Source organism: Rhinopithecus bieti, unplaced genomic scaffold (assembly GCF_001698545.2).
Source record: "Rhinopithecus bieti isolate Rb0 unplaced genomic scaffold, ASM169854v2 scaffold_11944, whole genome shotgun sequence".
NCBI classification, from domain to species: domain Eukaryota; kingdom Metazoa; phylum Chordata; class Mammalia; order Primates; family Cercopithecidae; genus Rhinopithecus; species Rhinopithecus bieti.
In genome coordinates this window covers 2,655,520-2,672,700 of record NW_016807378.1, presented here as the reverse complement: position 1 = coordinate 2,672,700, position 17,181 = coordinate 2,655,520, and the positions used below count along the sequence as shown (strand labels likewise).

General features: G+C 34.1%; 1 protein-coding gene across 9 annotated transcripts in view; it reads right to left on the bottom strand.

Moving 5' to 3' along the window:
* BTBD10 (BTB domain containing 10) overlaps nucleotides 1-17,181 on the bottom strand; it is a 72,393-nt gene that overhangs the window by 37,370 nt on the left and 17,842 nt on the right. For 5 of the 9 annotated variants that reach the window (XM_017881562.1, XM_017881563.1, XM_017881564.1 and 2 more), the window contains one exon: nucleotides 13,626-13,783. The exons of 3 other annotated variants lie outside the window; for them this stretch is intronic. In XM_017881562.1, the coding sequence (XP_017737051.1) occupies nucleotides 13,626-13,726 (101 nt within the window). In that variant the 5' untranslated portion in view covers nucleotides 13,727-13,783. Of the gene's footprint in view, nucleotides 1-8,447; nucleotides 8,844-13,625; nucleotides 13,784-17,181 lie in introns of those variants that run through there. One more of the 9 variants, XM_017881561.1, reaches the window with a different exon arrangement.

Sequence of the window (17,181 nt, the reverse complement as noted above, 5' to 3'; positions counted from 1 at the left end):
TTTGCAGCTTTATGACTTTAATAATGCTTCTGTTTTCTTTACTATCAACTTTTCACTTTGTTTCAAAATCATGCTTTGAAGCATAAGGTGAATCAACAAGCAGTAAAGTTTCTAAAAACCTTTAAATCTTATTAAAATGGTCACTCTCAGAAGCAAATATCTATCGCTTCTCGGCCTTTTGATTAAGATCAATTGTAGAAGCAAATATCTATTCACATCAAACTTTATAATGCAAATCTGGTATGAATTTCTGCATATGATTTCGTCACCTAATTTGTTTAAAAATTCTAATTACAGCAACAGTTTTCAATGGCAGGCAGGTTCCTAAGAACGGAAGAAAAACATAAGGATCTTGTTTTGTTCAATGAAACTAGATACTCCTACAAGGGGAAAAGTTTGTAATACTAAACTAATACGTACAGAGTTTTTAAAATCCAACAGTACTGCAAAGTTTATAACAAAAACCAAGCCATTTTTTGAATGAGTAAACTGTAGTACAGCCATACCATAGAAAATTATTCAGCAATTTAAAAAAAACTATTGATATCTACAACAAATGTGAATGGATCCAAAAGCATTACGCTGAATGAAAAAACCCAAACCCAAAAGTTTATACGCTATATCATTCCACTTATATAATGTTCTCAAAACAACAAACTTATAGGGATATAGAACCAAATTAGGGGTTGCCACAGGTCAGAGTTGGAGAGAGGGTGTAACTATAAAGGGGTAACATAAGAGAATTTCTTTGTGGTGATAGAACAGTTCTATATCCCGATTGTGGTGGGAGTTACATGAATCTATACATACGATAAAATATCACAGAACTATGTACCAGAAAAAAGAAAAAGTGCATGTAAAAATTGATAAAATAGAAGAAAGGTCAATAATTTAGTTATTAGTATTGTACCCATGTCAGTTTCCTGGTTCTCATAATGTACTAAAGTTATGTAAGATGTTATCATTGAAGGAGGCTGAGTAGAGTACCTGGGAACTCACAGTATGATTTTTTGTGACTTTTTGTAAATCTAAAATATTTCACAATGAAAAAGCTTAATATATATAACAAAAGGGGCAATAATGTGGAGACAAAAAGAACACTAAACTATGATAAATTCAGGAACATAAAAAAGTATCCATAAAATAAGGACAGGAATGCTGCAATTCTAAAAAAATTAAAGAATAAGAAAAAGTTCTGAAAATTCAAAATAATAGCAGAAATTTTACAAGGTTACTAGAAGGGTTGAAAGAAAATATTGAATATATCCTTAAAAGAACAAAATACAAAGAAATGGAAAATAAAGCATTTAAAAAGAGAACTAATGAAGGAGGTCAACATTCAACTAATATATGTTCTACAGAGAACAGAGAAAATAGAGGGGAGCACATTTTCAAGGAAATAATATAAGAAAAATGTCCATAAGTAGCTGATATAAGTAGCACTCATATCAGAAAACTGTTGACAAATACACAAAACTGTAATATAAAAAACTATATATAGCTCTGTAAAAAAACATGTATGTCTCCATAAGAGGCTATATACATGTTTTTGTCCATGTTTCCTGGCTCATAACTCCTACCGCCCTTGTTATAATGTTGGGGGCACTTTAGGCCTCAGAAAACAGAATCTCTCTCTCTGACCTTCACCTGCCCTCTTTTCATGGCTCCTTTTTCTCTCCAAGGCAGGCCTTAGAAACTAAAAATACATTCTACTCTTCCCCTGCCTTTCTGTAATGGAGCTGAACATAAAGAAATCCCCTGACCTACTTTGCTTATAGGCCATAGGCCCCTCATTTCAGAAGGTGTCCTGTCCCATACCCTGGAGTTTGAGTGTGTTTTTTTTTCCACTGACAATATTCCTATCCATTTGAGTTAGTCAGACCTCAATAAAGAAGCAATATTTTAAATCCTATTTTATTCTGGGAGAAAATTAGCTGACTTTTTTTTTTTACTATTCTAACAAATACCATATCCCCTGTTTCAGTTTTTTAAACTAAAGCTTTTAAATGATTTTATATTAATATATTTTTGAAGCAACTGATTTGCTTTTTATAAGCATCGTTAATGTGTTAAGTCAGGATTTAGCAAACTACAGCTCATGGTCCAAATTCTACCCACTGGCTAATTTTGTAACTAAAGTATTATTGGAACACAGCCATGTCTATTCATGATTATTGTTCATGGCTGTTTTCATGCTACAATGACAAAGTTGAGTGATTAGGACGGTGACTGTAGCCAACATAGCCAAAAATATTTATTATCCAGTCCTATACAGAAAAAGTTTGTTGATCCCTGTATTAAATGTCAGTAACTATAATATAAAAAATGCTATCAAACTTCTAAATAGATTTAATAACAATTTATCTCTCATTTCCTTTTTGTGGTCAATTAGCCTTCTATAAACTTTCTGCTCTTCTGCTTAATATATGGTCAGTTTCCCAAGGAACAAAGGCTTAATAATGGAAAAGGGAAGTTCTCAACTGAAGAATTAGTTAAATTCTCAAAATCACCTGTAAGTCTGTTGTCAGATATGTTTTCCCATAAAATATTTTCAAATGATACTTAAATCCCAGATTACCCCCACAAAGACAACTTCAGCAAGAAATATATATAGCCTAAAAATAGTTTTAATACTATTTCTAAATCCTGACATCTTTCTCTTCTTCCTAAAATCCCATTGCAGCAGCAGCAGCAGCAGCAGCAGCAGCAGCAGCAGCAGTAGCAGTAGCAGGGCCTAAGAGTATCTTTTCAAATTTCAAACGAAGTCACATGAAGACCCAGATACTAACATATGGTGATAAATGTTATAAGGAAAAATAAAGGTAACAAAAACAGAGTGTCACCATTTTGAATGGTCAAAGTAGAACTCTCTGAGGGGGAAATGTCTAAGCAAAGACCTAAACATGTAAGAAATAGAACTATGAAATACAGAAGGGAATAGCAAATGCTAAGGCCTGTGGTAAGAGTCATCCCTGGCTTTTTCAAGACATTCAAGAAGCCCAGGTTTGCTGGAGCATACAAAATAAGAATGACCATGTTAAAAACGTAGCTCTTAGTTAGGCAAGACTAGAACAAGATTATGACAGGCCTTGAAGGAATGTTTAAAGGGTTTTTGCTTTTGTTTGAGTGAAATGGGTAGCAATGAAGTGTGAATTAAATGATCTAATTTACGTTTTAACAGGATCACTCTAGCTGCAAAGCAAACCATGCGAGAATAGGAGAAAGGAGGCAAAGGTAACACCAAGACACCATTTCAGAGGTTACTGTAAATAATCAGGCTAAAGTTGAAAGTGACTTGGACCAGTGTTATGGCAGAGTTACGTGTTAAAGAGTGTGCTAGACTATATATTTTGAAGAATATGTCTCTGAAATTTACTGATGGATGAAATGTAGGAGGTGAGAGAAAAAGAAGAGTTAAGGATGACTCCATGATTTTGTCCTGAGCAATTGGAAGAATGGAAGTTCCATTTACTGAATGCAAGTGAGAGAGTGAGAAGACTAGGTTTAGAAATGTAGGTATGTCTTAGACATGTTAAAAGTGAGATGCTTATTACACATCTGAGTGTACATAAGTCTGTATATACTTATGGACACATAAGTCTAAAGTTCAGGGGGAAAGTCTAGGCTAGAAATACAAATTTGGGAGTTGGCAGTCACTACTTAATATTCTTCAGCAACTTCCTAGCATGAAAAAATTTTTTAAAATAGCTAGCCACTATTAAAAATTATTCAAAGCTAAATTAATGGTTGCACAGGTTTATTGTGTATCTGCTGAATAGTCATTTGTTCAACAAATATTTACTAAACAACTACATTGTGCCAGTTACTGATCTTGGTACTGTTAATGATTGAGAATAATATTATAATGCATGCATACACAACCAATATTTTTCAAGCAATGCTTTTAAAAATTATAATTTTTTTAACTTTTGGAGTATAAAAGATATGAAGTACAAATACAAGACTCAGTTTTTAAAATATTTATCAAATGATTGTGAATATTTTAATAAACTTTTACAGACAGATTTTGATGGAGTCTCACTCTGTCGCCCAGGCTGGAGTGCAGTGGCACCCTCTCAGCTCACTGCAACCTCCACCTCTCGGGTTCAGGCAATTCCCCTGTCTCAGCCTCCCAAGTAACTGAGACTACAGGTGCCCACCACCATGCCTGCCTAATTTTTTGTATTTTTAGTAGAGGTGGGGTTTCACCATGTTGACAGGGCTGGTTTTGAACTCCTGACCTTGTGATCTGCCCGCCTTGGCCTCCCAAAGTGCTGGGATTACAGGCGTGAGCCACCACGCCCGGCCACAAAACAGATTTCTAAAGACAAATCACAGCCATCCCACAATCACCCCTTCCAAATGACCTTTGAAAACATAACCTTTTTCTATTAAATTCCCTCCATTATGCCTTTTATTCAATCCTAAATATCAAAATGAAAATTAAAAATCTATAGTGTAATTAGATTGATGAAATTAAAGACTAAGAGAATTTCTATCAGAGGCCCTTTGATGTTTTTGTAATTCAGTATGTCTAACTATCCTAAGAAATAGCCACAGAAACACAGAAACTTAGTTTAGGAAAAACCCTTTAGAAAATCTAGTCCAAACCTTATCTAATTCCTGAATCTTCACCTAGAAAGTATCCTCGAATTGGCTGACCTACTGCTAATGACAGGGAAGGGGAACTTTTCTCTTTTTAAAGTTTCATTCTAGACTTGGAAAGTTCTGACTCTTAGGCTGTTTTTCCTTAACATTAAGGCTTAAACCTTTTTACCTAACCCAAGTTCAGGGTTTTGGCCCAGGTAATTCTTTGTTGTAAAGAGGCTGTTGTTTGCATTGTAGAATGTTTAGCAGCATCCCTGGCCTCCATCCACCAGTATGCTAGTACTTCCTCCAGCTCCCCAACCAAAAATGTCCCTAGACATTGCCAATGCCCACTGGAAGACATAAAATCACCTGGGCTGAAAACAACTGCCCTAGTTCTACCTGCTGGGACCAAATAACAACAACAATGCTAACACTTGGGCATTTAGAACAATACTGGGCATCTTAATCCTCAAAACCATCCCAATTTTACAGCTGAGAAAATGGAAACTTAGCGGCTAAGCAAGGTGCCTGAAATCATATAGTTAATTAAGTGCTGGGTCTGAGATGTGACCCAAGGGGTTCAATTTCAGAGTTCATGCTCCTAACTTCAAACAAGTCTGACTCAAACCATGTCTAACTGCTTTTCAAAGGAAAAGTCTTAAAATATCTGAAGATAGCTCTTATTATGACATTCCTTAATATCCAACCAGAGCTGTCACAAGATTTCTTTTTTTTTGAAAAAGATTCTCACTCTGTCATCCAGACTGGAGTGCAGTGGCGTGATCTCTGCTCACTGCAACCTCTGCCTCCTGGGTTGAAGCAATTCTCGTGCCTCAGCCTCTCAACATAGCTGGGGTTACAGGCATGCACCAACACGCCCAGCTAATTTTTGTAATTTTAGTAGAGACGGGGTTTCGCCATGTTGTCCAGGCTTGTCTCAAACTCCTGGCCTCAAGCAACCTGCACACCTCAGCTTCCCCAAGTGCTGGGATTACAGGTGTGAGCCATCACGCACAGCCCAAGATTTCTCTTAAATTCTTAGTTCCTTAAACAGGCAACATATCCAACTTTTTCACATCCTTCCTTTTGAATATACACAGAACTAAAAATAATAATACTTTGGTATTCAGCAGTTACTCTATTCTTCTTTTCCATTAATTGAGATGGATTTTTTAGGGGAGGGGTGAGGAAGAAGACGGGAAGCCATATGGTACTTTTGTCTTATATCTAGTTTACTGCCAACAGCCACCCTCAGGTCTTTTTCATATATGATGCTGTAGAGCAATGCTACCTTAATGTATCCTGGTGTTTTAAAGGCCTTACGAATATACTCCCAAAAAGTTCATCTAAACTTAGTACAACAACTCAGCCTCAAAAATTATTTTGGATCATTTAGTGTATTACTTACTATCTCTCACTCCTCATTGTCACTGATAAATTTGATAATTTGCTTTCTCCATATAAGCAATATGACAAAGCAAAGAACAAAGCCACCTTTCAAGATTAATCAATCTCTGGATGGGATCATTTAAAGTCAGAATTGGTGTAATTAATTATCACGATCAGCTGGTAGCTAACTTATTGTTCCCCCACCTTACTCTCAAGGATATAAAAATGACTTTACCAAAAGCTAAGCTTAAGTCCAAATATATCATAGTGTTGCTAGTCTACTAACTGCATCAGAGAAAAATCTAAGTTGATCTGACAATCTAATTTTAACAAACCTATTCCTAATCATTTTAAACTGTTTTCTTCAAGTTAGTCATAAATGAGTCCTTTCCATTTTTAATTACAAAATCTCCTACCTGTTTCAAAATCCAAGCCCAGAATCTCCCATCTTTTAGCAGTTCTTGTATTCTCAGAAAATCTTCAAAGATCACAAATAATAACAATAATTTTAAGGTGTTGCATGTAGTTCTTTTTATAAGATGTTTTAAATGGCCCAGAAGACAACTCACTTAATCAGATGCATTCTTTACCTCTATACTCATATTGGCCTTTATGTCCTTCCTATCAATGTTTGTCTTATTTTTATTTCTGTTAGAGATGGTGGTGGTTTCCTCTTTGACTTTGACAAAGAAGCTTCAAGAGCTAAAGATTTTTCCCCCTCAGTGTCATGCATTATTATTACACTTTCCTTGATTATTCTTCTTACATTAAATGTAATATAAGAAAACTTTTATGGTGGTCTTGGCATTTTTCTGAAGTCTCAGTTCATCCGAGCTCTAGTTTTCCTGACTTTTTATTTATTTTGTATACTGTATTATGGTTATCTTACTATTTGCTTTGTTTTAAAAGTAATGGGTATGTCTTTAAAGGCTTCACTGTGTAATGACACTGAAGATCTTTCTCTGTCAGAAAACTAATCAAAATTGCATTTTTACTTAACTCCTTACAACACTCTTTCTTTTTGGAGATATTTATGCTGTGAAATCATGCTGATCTTTTCTCTGATTATCAGAAAAATGCGGATTGGTGAAATAAATTACAAAATATATATGTACAAAACACTATGTAATCTTTTAAAATTATGCAATAGAAGATCACTTCATGACTAAAGGATGTTCATAATTAAATTTCTTTTTTTTCAAGGATAGGTTACATAACAGTACTACAGTAATGTCTTTTTAAGTGCATATGTGTTATTTTATATTTTTATATATACACAGAAAAAATAGGCTATATGACAAAATATTTAGTTTTCTTTTGACAGTAGAAAAACTTATTTTCATTTTCTTCTATATGTTTTTCTGGGCTTACCAAATTTACCTAATGAATATGTACCATTTTCACAATAAAACAGACATTATTATCTTAAAAGAATCAGCAGAACCAGGGGAAAGTATCCTATAAAGTATAAGATTAAAAGGTCTAGCTTGAGATTCTGCTTTTAAAACTCTATTTAACAAGCTTAGAAAAACATTTCTGGACCCTAAGCCACAAAAAAGGTCAATACAACATACCACGAACAGAACTATATAAATAAGTCATGACAACCATAAGATGACCATTCAAACTTTTAAAAATTAAATGGGGGAAATTAAAAGAACTTCCTTACACTTCAAGGAAAGAATGTTATAAACCATTTAAATACATTAAAAACAAAGTAAATGTAAAATGCTATATATCCCAAAAGTCCATATAAAATTAAGGATCAGCAGGATAAGGGTAATAAAGACAGAAAGAATAAAACCATTATTCAAAATGTTTTAAATTGTTGTAAAATTTCCTAAAAAAGTGAGCAATATCACCTGTTAAGATTTAAAATCTCACAGGAAAAACCATTATCCTTATTTAGAAATTTTGTCTGGTTGAAAATTAATATTCACTAATCCAAAACCTCAGTGGCAGTAGTTAGATCATCTATTCAGATTCTGGGTTCTTTGACTTGAAAGAAAGTCATTTTAACCAATTAGAGCTTTATCATTTAAGTACATTCAGTTCTGTAAAATACTACACATAAATGGTTCAGTTAACCCTTAGTTCATCCAAATGTAAAAATATATTCAATTCCTTCTTTAGAAAATTATTTCAATTATTTCATTTATCTTGAATTTATTTTCAAATACATCAAAAATATTATTTCAAAATTACTCTCTCCTTAAATTTTTAATGATATTCATAAAAAACAACACCAAACACAATGCATCAAACCCATGAAAACAATAAAAACATATTTCATTTATTTTAAGTAACTTGTCATTAAACTGAAAATCAGACATATGATCTTTTATCTTTAGTCATGTAAATGATCATAATAAAACAAAGGTCACACATATCCCTCTCAATCTTTCTTTCAAATTCATATATGTAAATAATTATAACCCAGAGATATCATGTAATAAATGAATACACACCTTCCTTTAGTATATGCCAAGGTAGACACACAAAAACAAGAAAAAAAATTTGAAATCAGAGTATAAAGGGACTCTGCTCTTTCAAACAATGAAGCACTGAAAGCCAGGTCAGCATCCTTGGGCATTACTAGGAAACTTTAGCACATCTGATATTTCCATCATCTTCAAGATTCCTCTGAACAATCAGAAAATTCCCCAATCTCCCCCTACCTCACCTGTCCACAGACTTCCTTTAGCTTCCTCCCTCTACTGTGTAATAATGCTGTTGCAATATTTAGGCTTTAAATGTTCAGAGATACAACCCCCTCTACATATTAATTCAGTTTATTTTCTCACAGACACTGACTCAGCCGTGGGTTGTGCAGCACTGACGTTTCTAACAAAACAGCATCGTGTGAGCTGTGATCGTCCCATTTCTCCATCTCTGAGCAGTGATTGGATATTGTAATTGATAGACAGGCATAACAAAACGCAGGAGTTGAGGGCTTAGACATATGTAGATATGTTGCCAAATGCCATCTGTAAAGCTAATTCTAGCTCTGCCAGCTTGCCAGGGTTTAGAAAACTAGGATACAGCTAACTTTCTTTTTCCTTTCAATATTTTATTGGGTATCCATTCTGGACAATAAAGCTCTTTAAAATCAAAGAGAAAATATTATTGTACTTAATTAAGAATCCACTCAAGAACTATTCTTTAAAGCAACCAAACTTTTGCATTTCTAAACTGCTGCTAGGGCTATGAAGTGATTTAAAAGGGAAACTGGAACGTTCAGACTTTATGCAGTCTCAGGAGAAATGAGCATGCGTACTTCCATGTGGGAATGAAACCTTGCGGCATAGTCCACTCAATGTATCATGCATTTATCTTTAGTAACCTGAGTGGACTGCAGACCTGAGTTTTATATGGTCATATTCCACCCAATTCAAATATATAAGAGCTTTTAGTGTAACATCTATCTAGACATTTTAACCTCCTTATACAGAAAAGTGCTTTTCTTTTCTTTTTTAAATAGCAAAACTCCTCTAACTCAAAATTTAAAAGAAGTTGTCACAAAACCAGACCAAATATATTTCAACTGAAATGATCTTCAACATCTTCAGCAGGCTACCAAACTGTACTATATAGATATCATACAAGTATACAACTAATGCACTCTCTATATAACTATACAACTACTCACCCAGAAATAAGTTGAGCAACTTGTAAACAAATTCAGTAATTTTAAAACTAATTTTAAACCAATTCAGTAAATCTTAAACAAATTCAATCATATAGACCTGTTGAGAGACCATAGGAACCCTAAAAGTCCATCCATGTTCAGATTAGTTTCTCTAACTGTAAACAAATTTTTTAAAGAGATATATACCTACATTCAAAAGAAAAATTTAAAAAAGAAAGCACCTTTTACTGAATATTCCCAACACACAAAAAAAGATAAATATTTGAGATGATGGACATGCTACTTACTCTGATATGATCACTGTATGATACACAAATCATATCACTATGTACCCTATAAATATACACGATTATGTGCCAGTGTTTTTAATTTTTTAATCTTTTGAAAAAAGAAGAAAGAAAATGATCAAAAATAAAATGTAATACTTAAATGATTTTTTAAAGTACCTAAAGTTGTTTAGATAGAACAGAAACCACAAGGCAATGCTCCCAAACTCTCAAACCTTCATGGTAAATACACATTAGATAGTAACTGTTGCTGTTACTTTTATAAATCAAAAAATTTAATTTTATGCTAGCCAGCAAGGAAAAGTAGGGAAAAACACAAAAGTACAAGACTAGAAAAGTCAGGCTATTCCAAAACATAAAAGAACAAAACACAAATTTCAACAAGACAAAATTTAGATTATCTATAAAAACTAAACAATAAAGTATGCTTATTTCCTTACGTTATAGATTTAAATCCCCAACTGTTCAAGGTGACAATGTGCCCAATTTAAAAACCATATTTCTCAGTCTCCCTGATCCAGAGATGGCCATATGACATGATTCTAGCCAATGACTGGTTTATAAGCAGATATCTGCTGGAAATTTCTGAGAAATTTAATTTTCTGATATAAATGAAGCCCTTTTCCACTGTACCCTTTGTCCTTCTTGTCTAGAAAGTGAACATGATATTTGGAACTATAATATCTACCTTGTGATAATGAGAGGAAAGCCAAGAAAATAAGAGATTTTTGACCCTAACATCCTTAAGCCACTAAACATGCATCTGCCATTGCCTATCTCTGGATTTCTTATATAAAAGAAAAATAAACCCCTAACATCAGCCAGTGTTTAGTCTTGTTTTCTTGTACTCAAACATACCTAAATAAAATACACAATATTCAAAAAAGGAATCAGAGTAGGAGAGGCATGATGAAACAAAATCAGCCATGAGTTGGTAACTTAAAGCTAGGCGATGGATACCAGGGGTTCATTATATCTGTTCTATTTTGCATGTATTTAAAATATACCGTAATAAGCTATTTAAAATTCGAAAAAGAAAACAATGAGAAACTTGTTTATAAATTCCAGCTCTGCTATTTACAAGTTGGATGGTCCCGGGCAAGTTTACTAATTTCGTTTTTTTTTTCATTTGCCAAATGGGAACAATGATACTATCCACAGAGCTCCACCTTCAGTTCCAGGCAAGGTAATCTGAAGATCCCTGCCAGAAATGTCCTCCATCTACCTAATACTCTAATCATCCAGGATTAGCTCAAGTCTCATTTTCACCTACTCAAGCTGATAATGATTCCTTCTCTGAACCCTTATTTTACAACTCATTACCATAGTTTAAGTGACTTATTGTCCTCTAATAGTTCCACATGTTGACACTAAACCATTCCATAACAGTACACTTTTGAATGTCTCCTGAACTGAAGGCAAGTTCTCATTAATACCTGCTATTACTTTTTAAAACCTCTCAATTAATTTACTATCAATTCAAAAAGTAACACTTTAAAAAAGTCAAATCATACTTTTTAAGTGTCCTAAGTTATACGTTCCTAAGCATATAGGGACAGGAGGTCTCTAAAAGTTCTTCCTTGAGCAGATTTTCCATGAATGAGGCTAAAATAAACTCATTTAAAGGACTTCATAGTCTTTGTATTAAAAAAAAAAATCAATTCACTGGTATTTATTTTGTATTTTATTTTAATGTTTTTCACTCAAATAACCCTAAATACTGCTGCAGTCTACCTAAAAATAGCTCCAATTAGCTTGTTGTGGTGGTGGTGAGTGTCTGTAGTCCTAGGTACTCCAGAGGCTGAGGAGGGAGGATTGTTTAAGCCTAGGAAGCAGAGGTTGCAGTAAGTTGAGATGGTGCCACTGCACTCCAGCCTGACTGACAAAGTGAGAAGCCATTTCAAAAAAAAAGAGTAAAAACAGCACTAAAAAGTTACTGATGTTACAGCTATCAAGAAGAGCTTTGGTATTTGTTATTGACAATGAAACAATAATGAAAACGTACTCTTTGTTTTACAAATTTTCCTGCTGTTATGTATGCAGTTTTTATAAAACAATGGCTTATTTTCTCCCTTGTCACCTCTTCATTATATAATGCAGTATTATACCTCAGCAGAAAAATAGCAAGAACTAGGATGAATACTATATAATTCACTTGAAAAAAATACACATATATATATATAACATAGTAGATATAAATACAGCCTCACATTTAATGTGATAAAACCAATACTTTTTTTTTTTTTTGAGACAGAATCTCACTCTGTCACCCAGGCTGGAATGCAGTGGCCTACTGTAACCTCCGCCTACCAGGTTCAAGCAATTCTCATGCCTCAGCCTCCCAAGCAGCTGGAATTACAGGTGCATGCCACCATTCCTGGCTAATTTTTGTATTTTTAGTACAGATGGGGTTTTGTCATGTTGGCCAGGCTGGTCTCAAACTCCTGACCTCAAGTGATCTGCCTGCCTCAGCCTCCCAAAGTGTTGGGATTAAAGGCATGAACCACCACACCTGGTAAAACCAGCATCTCTTTAATCTAAATGACAAAATAATTTCCATGAAATAGAGAAAAAGAACAAAGCCCCAGTTTGGATGTTGACACACACACACACACACACACACACACACACACACACAGAATGAACAAACATAAAAAAATAAAAAAACACTCATACCATTTGGCATGGACTTATGGATTATAAAAAAGTCAACTTAATATCAACATTTTAGACCTCATCACATTAAAAGTCCACAATAAAAGTGAACATATTATCAGGAACAATAAAAGTGAACATATTATCAGGAGACTTAAAAAGTACCAATCACTCAAATTTTCTAGCTATAGTGTATGAAGTACCTGAACTATTTCTCTAAAATCACAAAACTATTTCATTCAATACTCAACCGGTTTTTTTTTTTTTCAGAGAAAGCCCTGGTACTTGTGGTATCAGTGGTAAGAAAAATTTCATATTTCACCCGTAAGTTTAAATGCCCTCAATAATATGCCTAAATAATATTCATCATAGATTTTGCTTTATGAAAACATGCTTACATACCTGTAATATGTGAGGTTTCTGAGTTGTCAATTAACATCTTAAAATTTCAGATCAAAGTGTATAAAAATGAGGTATTCCTCATTAAGTTACACAGCAGAAAATGAAAGTTTTAAAAATAATAGATAGATGGGCTGAAACTTGAAATGAATTTTATTTCATGCAGCAAACTTTAAATAAACCAGTAGAGTCATTCCAGAAAGATTAATTTTTCTCATTAATAAGAAGGATAACAACACAATATAAACTCAGTTAAAAATGTATGAAGCAAACGCTGACATAAATCTATATATTATCCTGTGTAAGGTATACAATGTATTTAGAGCACAAAATACATTCCTATTAGGGAGTTTTAAATACAAAGAACTAACCTGTCATGTGAGAGTCCCCAGTTAAGTAAATTATAGCATTTATTCATGGGGTCAACTAGGGAGATTTTTGCCATCTTTAGAGACAGAAATATTCAAATACAAATATTAAAAAATTAAAAAGAAATGTTTCTCCAAAAGTTATCTATGGAGACAGATAAACATTCATAATGTTTTGTAAAATATTCTCCATCCTCTGACAGGAATTGCCACAACCAAATGCAGCAGTATTCTTTACAATCAGTTTCAGCAGAGTTTTCATATGCGAAATACATGTTTTCTACCTACCTTGAATGTTTATAAAGTTTACGAGGTCTACTATGCAATTTCCGATCCCAATTCTCTGGATCACTGGAGTTACCGTCATAGGGATGAGGCCGTCCTGCCATCCCACTCCAAGCTTCCTCACACTACTGCTCTGAAAGCACACATGTAGCACCCATAACCTACATAAAAGAGCAGTGTTGACCTTTAAATCTATTCCATGCAGAATAAAATAGTCATAGAATTGTTCAGACTTGATATTACTGTGATATATTTTTAAAGTGATGAATAGATTATAAAATACTAACCATACAAATGCCACAAATCAAATTAAAATAAACACCAGAGGTCTTTTTAGGTACTTTTCATTTGATTTGTCTATTAAATCTGCTACCACTATGTAACAGTTTAATAATGTGCTATTTATATTTAGTAAATATACTTAAACAACTGCTGTATAGGTACCTCATGTATCCAAATATCATTATGGTACCAAAAAGGCAAAAGCAATTCCACAGAATGATTCTTTTAGACAAAATTTCACTTGGAACACATTTCCTAATTACTAAAAGCTTAAGATGCTTAGGAAAGCATATAGTAAAACAAATAATCAATGTTATTATTTCTTTAATGATTATTTCTTTAATGAAGTTAAAACTCTGAATAGAAATTTAATTTTACTCAAAAATAAATGTATGTAAACATTCTGATGTTTCCTTATAGTGCAATAACCATAAAAATGTTTTATCAATTCAATTCATATACTTCATGCCTTTTCACATGTGAGGCTTGTAACTGCTATTTCTACTACAGTCAAATGAAATGATAAGGAAACTCACTTAATAACAGCTTTACAGAATATCTGAGCTAAACACTTTTAAACCACATTCACTATCCAATTTAATCTTCACAATCATCTTGCAAAGCAGGCATTATGATCCCCATATACAGACTAGAAAGCCTCAGAATTTTAGTAATTTTGCCAAAGGTCACAATGCTGCTAAACGGTATTATAAAGAACAATGATAATTCACTATATAGAACAAAATCTTGATCTTGAAAAATGCTGAGACTAAAGTATTTGTTTGGAAATAGACGATTTGACTTTCAGAAATTGCTGACACCAAAAGAGAAACCAAATGAAGTCAAACAATTTAAACAAAGTTATACAATTTGGACTGGAACTCAGGTTTCCTGACACCCACTCCTGAATACCTTCTATATACTTTTCCAAACTGGATTTGATGGGGGGAGGTGAGGTAGAGTTGTACATAAAAGTCAAAGGGAAATTCCAAAACTGGGAAAATACTATACTTTCCTGGGTTTTTTGTTTTTTTTTTTGAGACGGAGTCTCGCTGTGTCGCCCAGGTTGGAGTGCAAGTGGTGCGATCTCGGCTCACCCAACGCTCCGCCTCCCAAGTTCACGCCATTCTCCTGCCTCAGCCTCCCGAGTAGCTGGGACTACAGGCGCCCACCAGGACGCCCGGCTAATTTTTTGTATTTTTAGTGGAGACGGGGTTTCCCTGTGTTAGCCAGGATGGTCTCCATCTCTTGACCTCGTGATCCGCCCGTCTCGGCCTCCCAAAGTGCGGGGATTACAGGCTTGAGCCACCGCACCCGGCCTGCTTTCCTGAGTTTTATGTAGTATTGCAGTATAATTTCACAAAGAATGCCAAAGATAAACTCATTAAAATTGTGTTCATATCAAAAATCAGTAGAAGATACATTTTCGTTTTAGAGAAACCATTTTACTATATTTTTTTCTCATAGTACCTTATTTCTAAAACAGCTGAAAATTTTACAATAAATGAGCATTTAATATAATAAATATATAAATATGTAGGTAGATCCATGAGTTAAATAAAAATAAAAGACGGAGACAGGAAGAACTGCTGATTCAAATTCTTCCTTTGAATCAATGACTGATGCAAATTCCTGAGCAAATGCCACATAGTTTATTTGCTGCCTGCTCCTGGAAAAGGAACCCTATTGCCTATTTGTTATCTCCTTAAGAATGACTGTATCATAAATCAATCGGGTATTAGATGACATAAAAACCATGACTTATTTTGAACATAAAAGTATGTCAATCTCATCTGAATTTTAGATTATAAAATAAAATGTATTCATTACAAAAAAACTTTTAAAAACCTCAATTTTGCTTTATGACTAGTTATCCGTACTGAAGAGAGGAGGTCAAAGAGAAGAAAATGGGGAGAATGAACAAATCGGAGAAACGAAGGAGAAAGTCAGAAAAAAGTAGTCACCAAAAGAGATACAAAAGATATAAAGATAGCAGAAAGAAACAATGCGAGAAAATAGGAGGCAGAAGTTTGGCAGATTCTGTAGAATGAGATTTAGAACACTTTTTCCTTACTCTACATATCCTCAAGTATAAACTATTTCAGGGATTAAGTTTTCTTTTCTTTCTTCTCTCTTTCTCTTTCTCTCTTTCTCTCTCTCCTCTTCTTTTTCTTTAACTCTTTCTTTGAACTCTAGGCCTCAAGTGATCCTCCCACCTCAGCCTCCCAAAGTGGTGAGATTACAGGCATGAGAGCACCGCCCCCAGTCATTTCTTTCGAGACAGGGTCTCAATCTGTCACCCAGAGTGGAGTACAATGATGCAATCATAACTCACTGCAGTCTCCAACTCCTGGGCTCAAGTGATCCTCCCAATGCAGCCTCTCCCAGTGCAGCCTCCAGAATATCTGGGAATACAGACTAACATATCTTTGAAGAGCATTTTATCTCTTCCTTATCCTTAACTATCAGATATTTTTCTGAATAGGATAGCCACAGATGTCCACTGAGGGAAGAATGATCCTAAACCATGGGTGGCAGTGACCAAAAAGCTAACTACGAGGAACAGATAAACAAGGCAAATTCAGATTCAGATTTTCTACCACTATTACACTGGATGGTAAACAGGTGGCAGGAGGGAAATACCCATATGTTTTCCTAATCAATCCTACTTAAAGTAATCAGCATGTATTTCACAGCAAGCCATAAGAAAGTAAAGAATGTTCAGATGAAAGTGCTCAAAAATCAGCTGAAAAATCATATTCACACTTCATTTGTCAATAAAACTTAGGTATTACCACGTGAAAGATTTTTCCCCAGCCCTCACTCCCAGTAGTCATAGGGTTACAAGCACACTAAAAAATAAGTGGAATTCAAATTGAGATGTTTGGAAAAACTATGCCTATGTTTGCCTACATAAACATAACACGTTTTATGTTTGTGTAAAATACACAAAATGCTAGTGTTTTAAATTTTATCAATAAGCTAAGTTATAACTGTAAATGGTTGAAAGGCCACTGGCACATATTATATACTATTTTATAATATCTAATAATCTCTTCATTTTTAACCATCCTCTGTGCCATATTCAGTGACAGTATATTTGTCTGATTTCATTCATTCATTCATTCATTCAGTCAAGCACTTACAAGCATTTACTATAATATGCCAATATGCAAGGTGGTGAAGTAAGTTAGACATTATTCCTGTGCTCAAAAAACCCATCCTGGAAAGGGGAAAAAAGACTCCTCTCGATTCCATATCCTGCATCTCTCTCCCA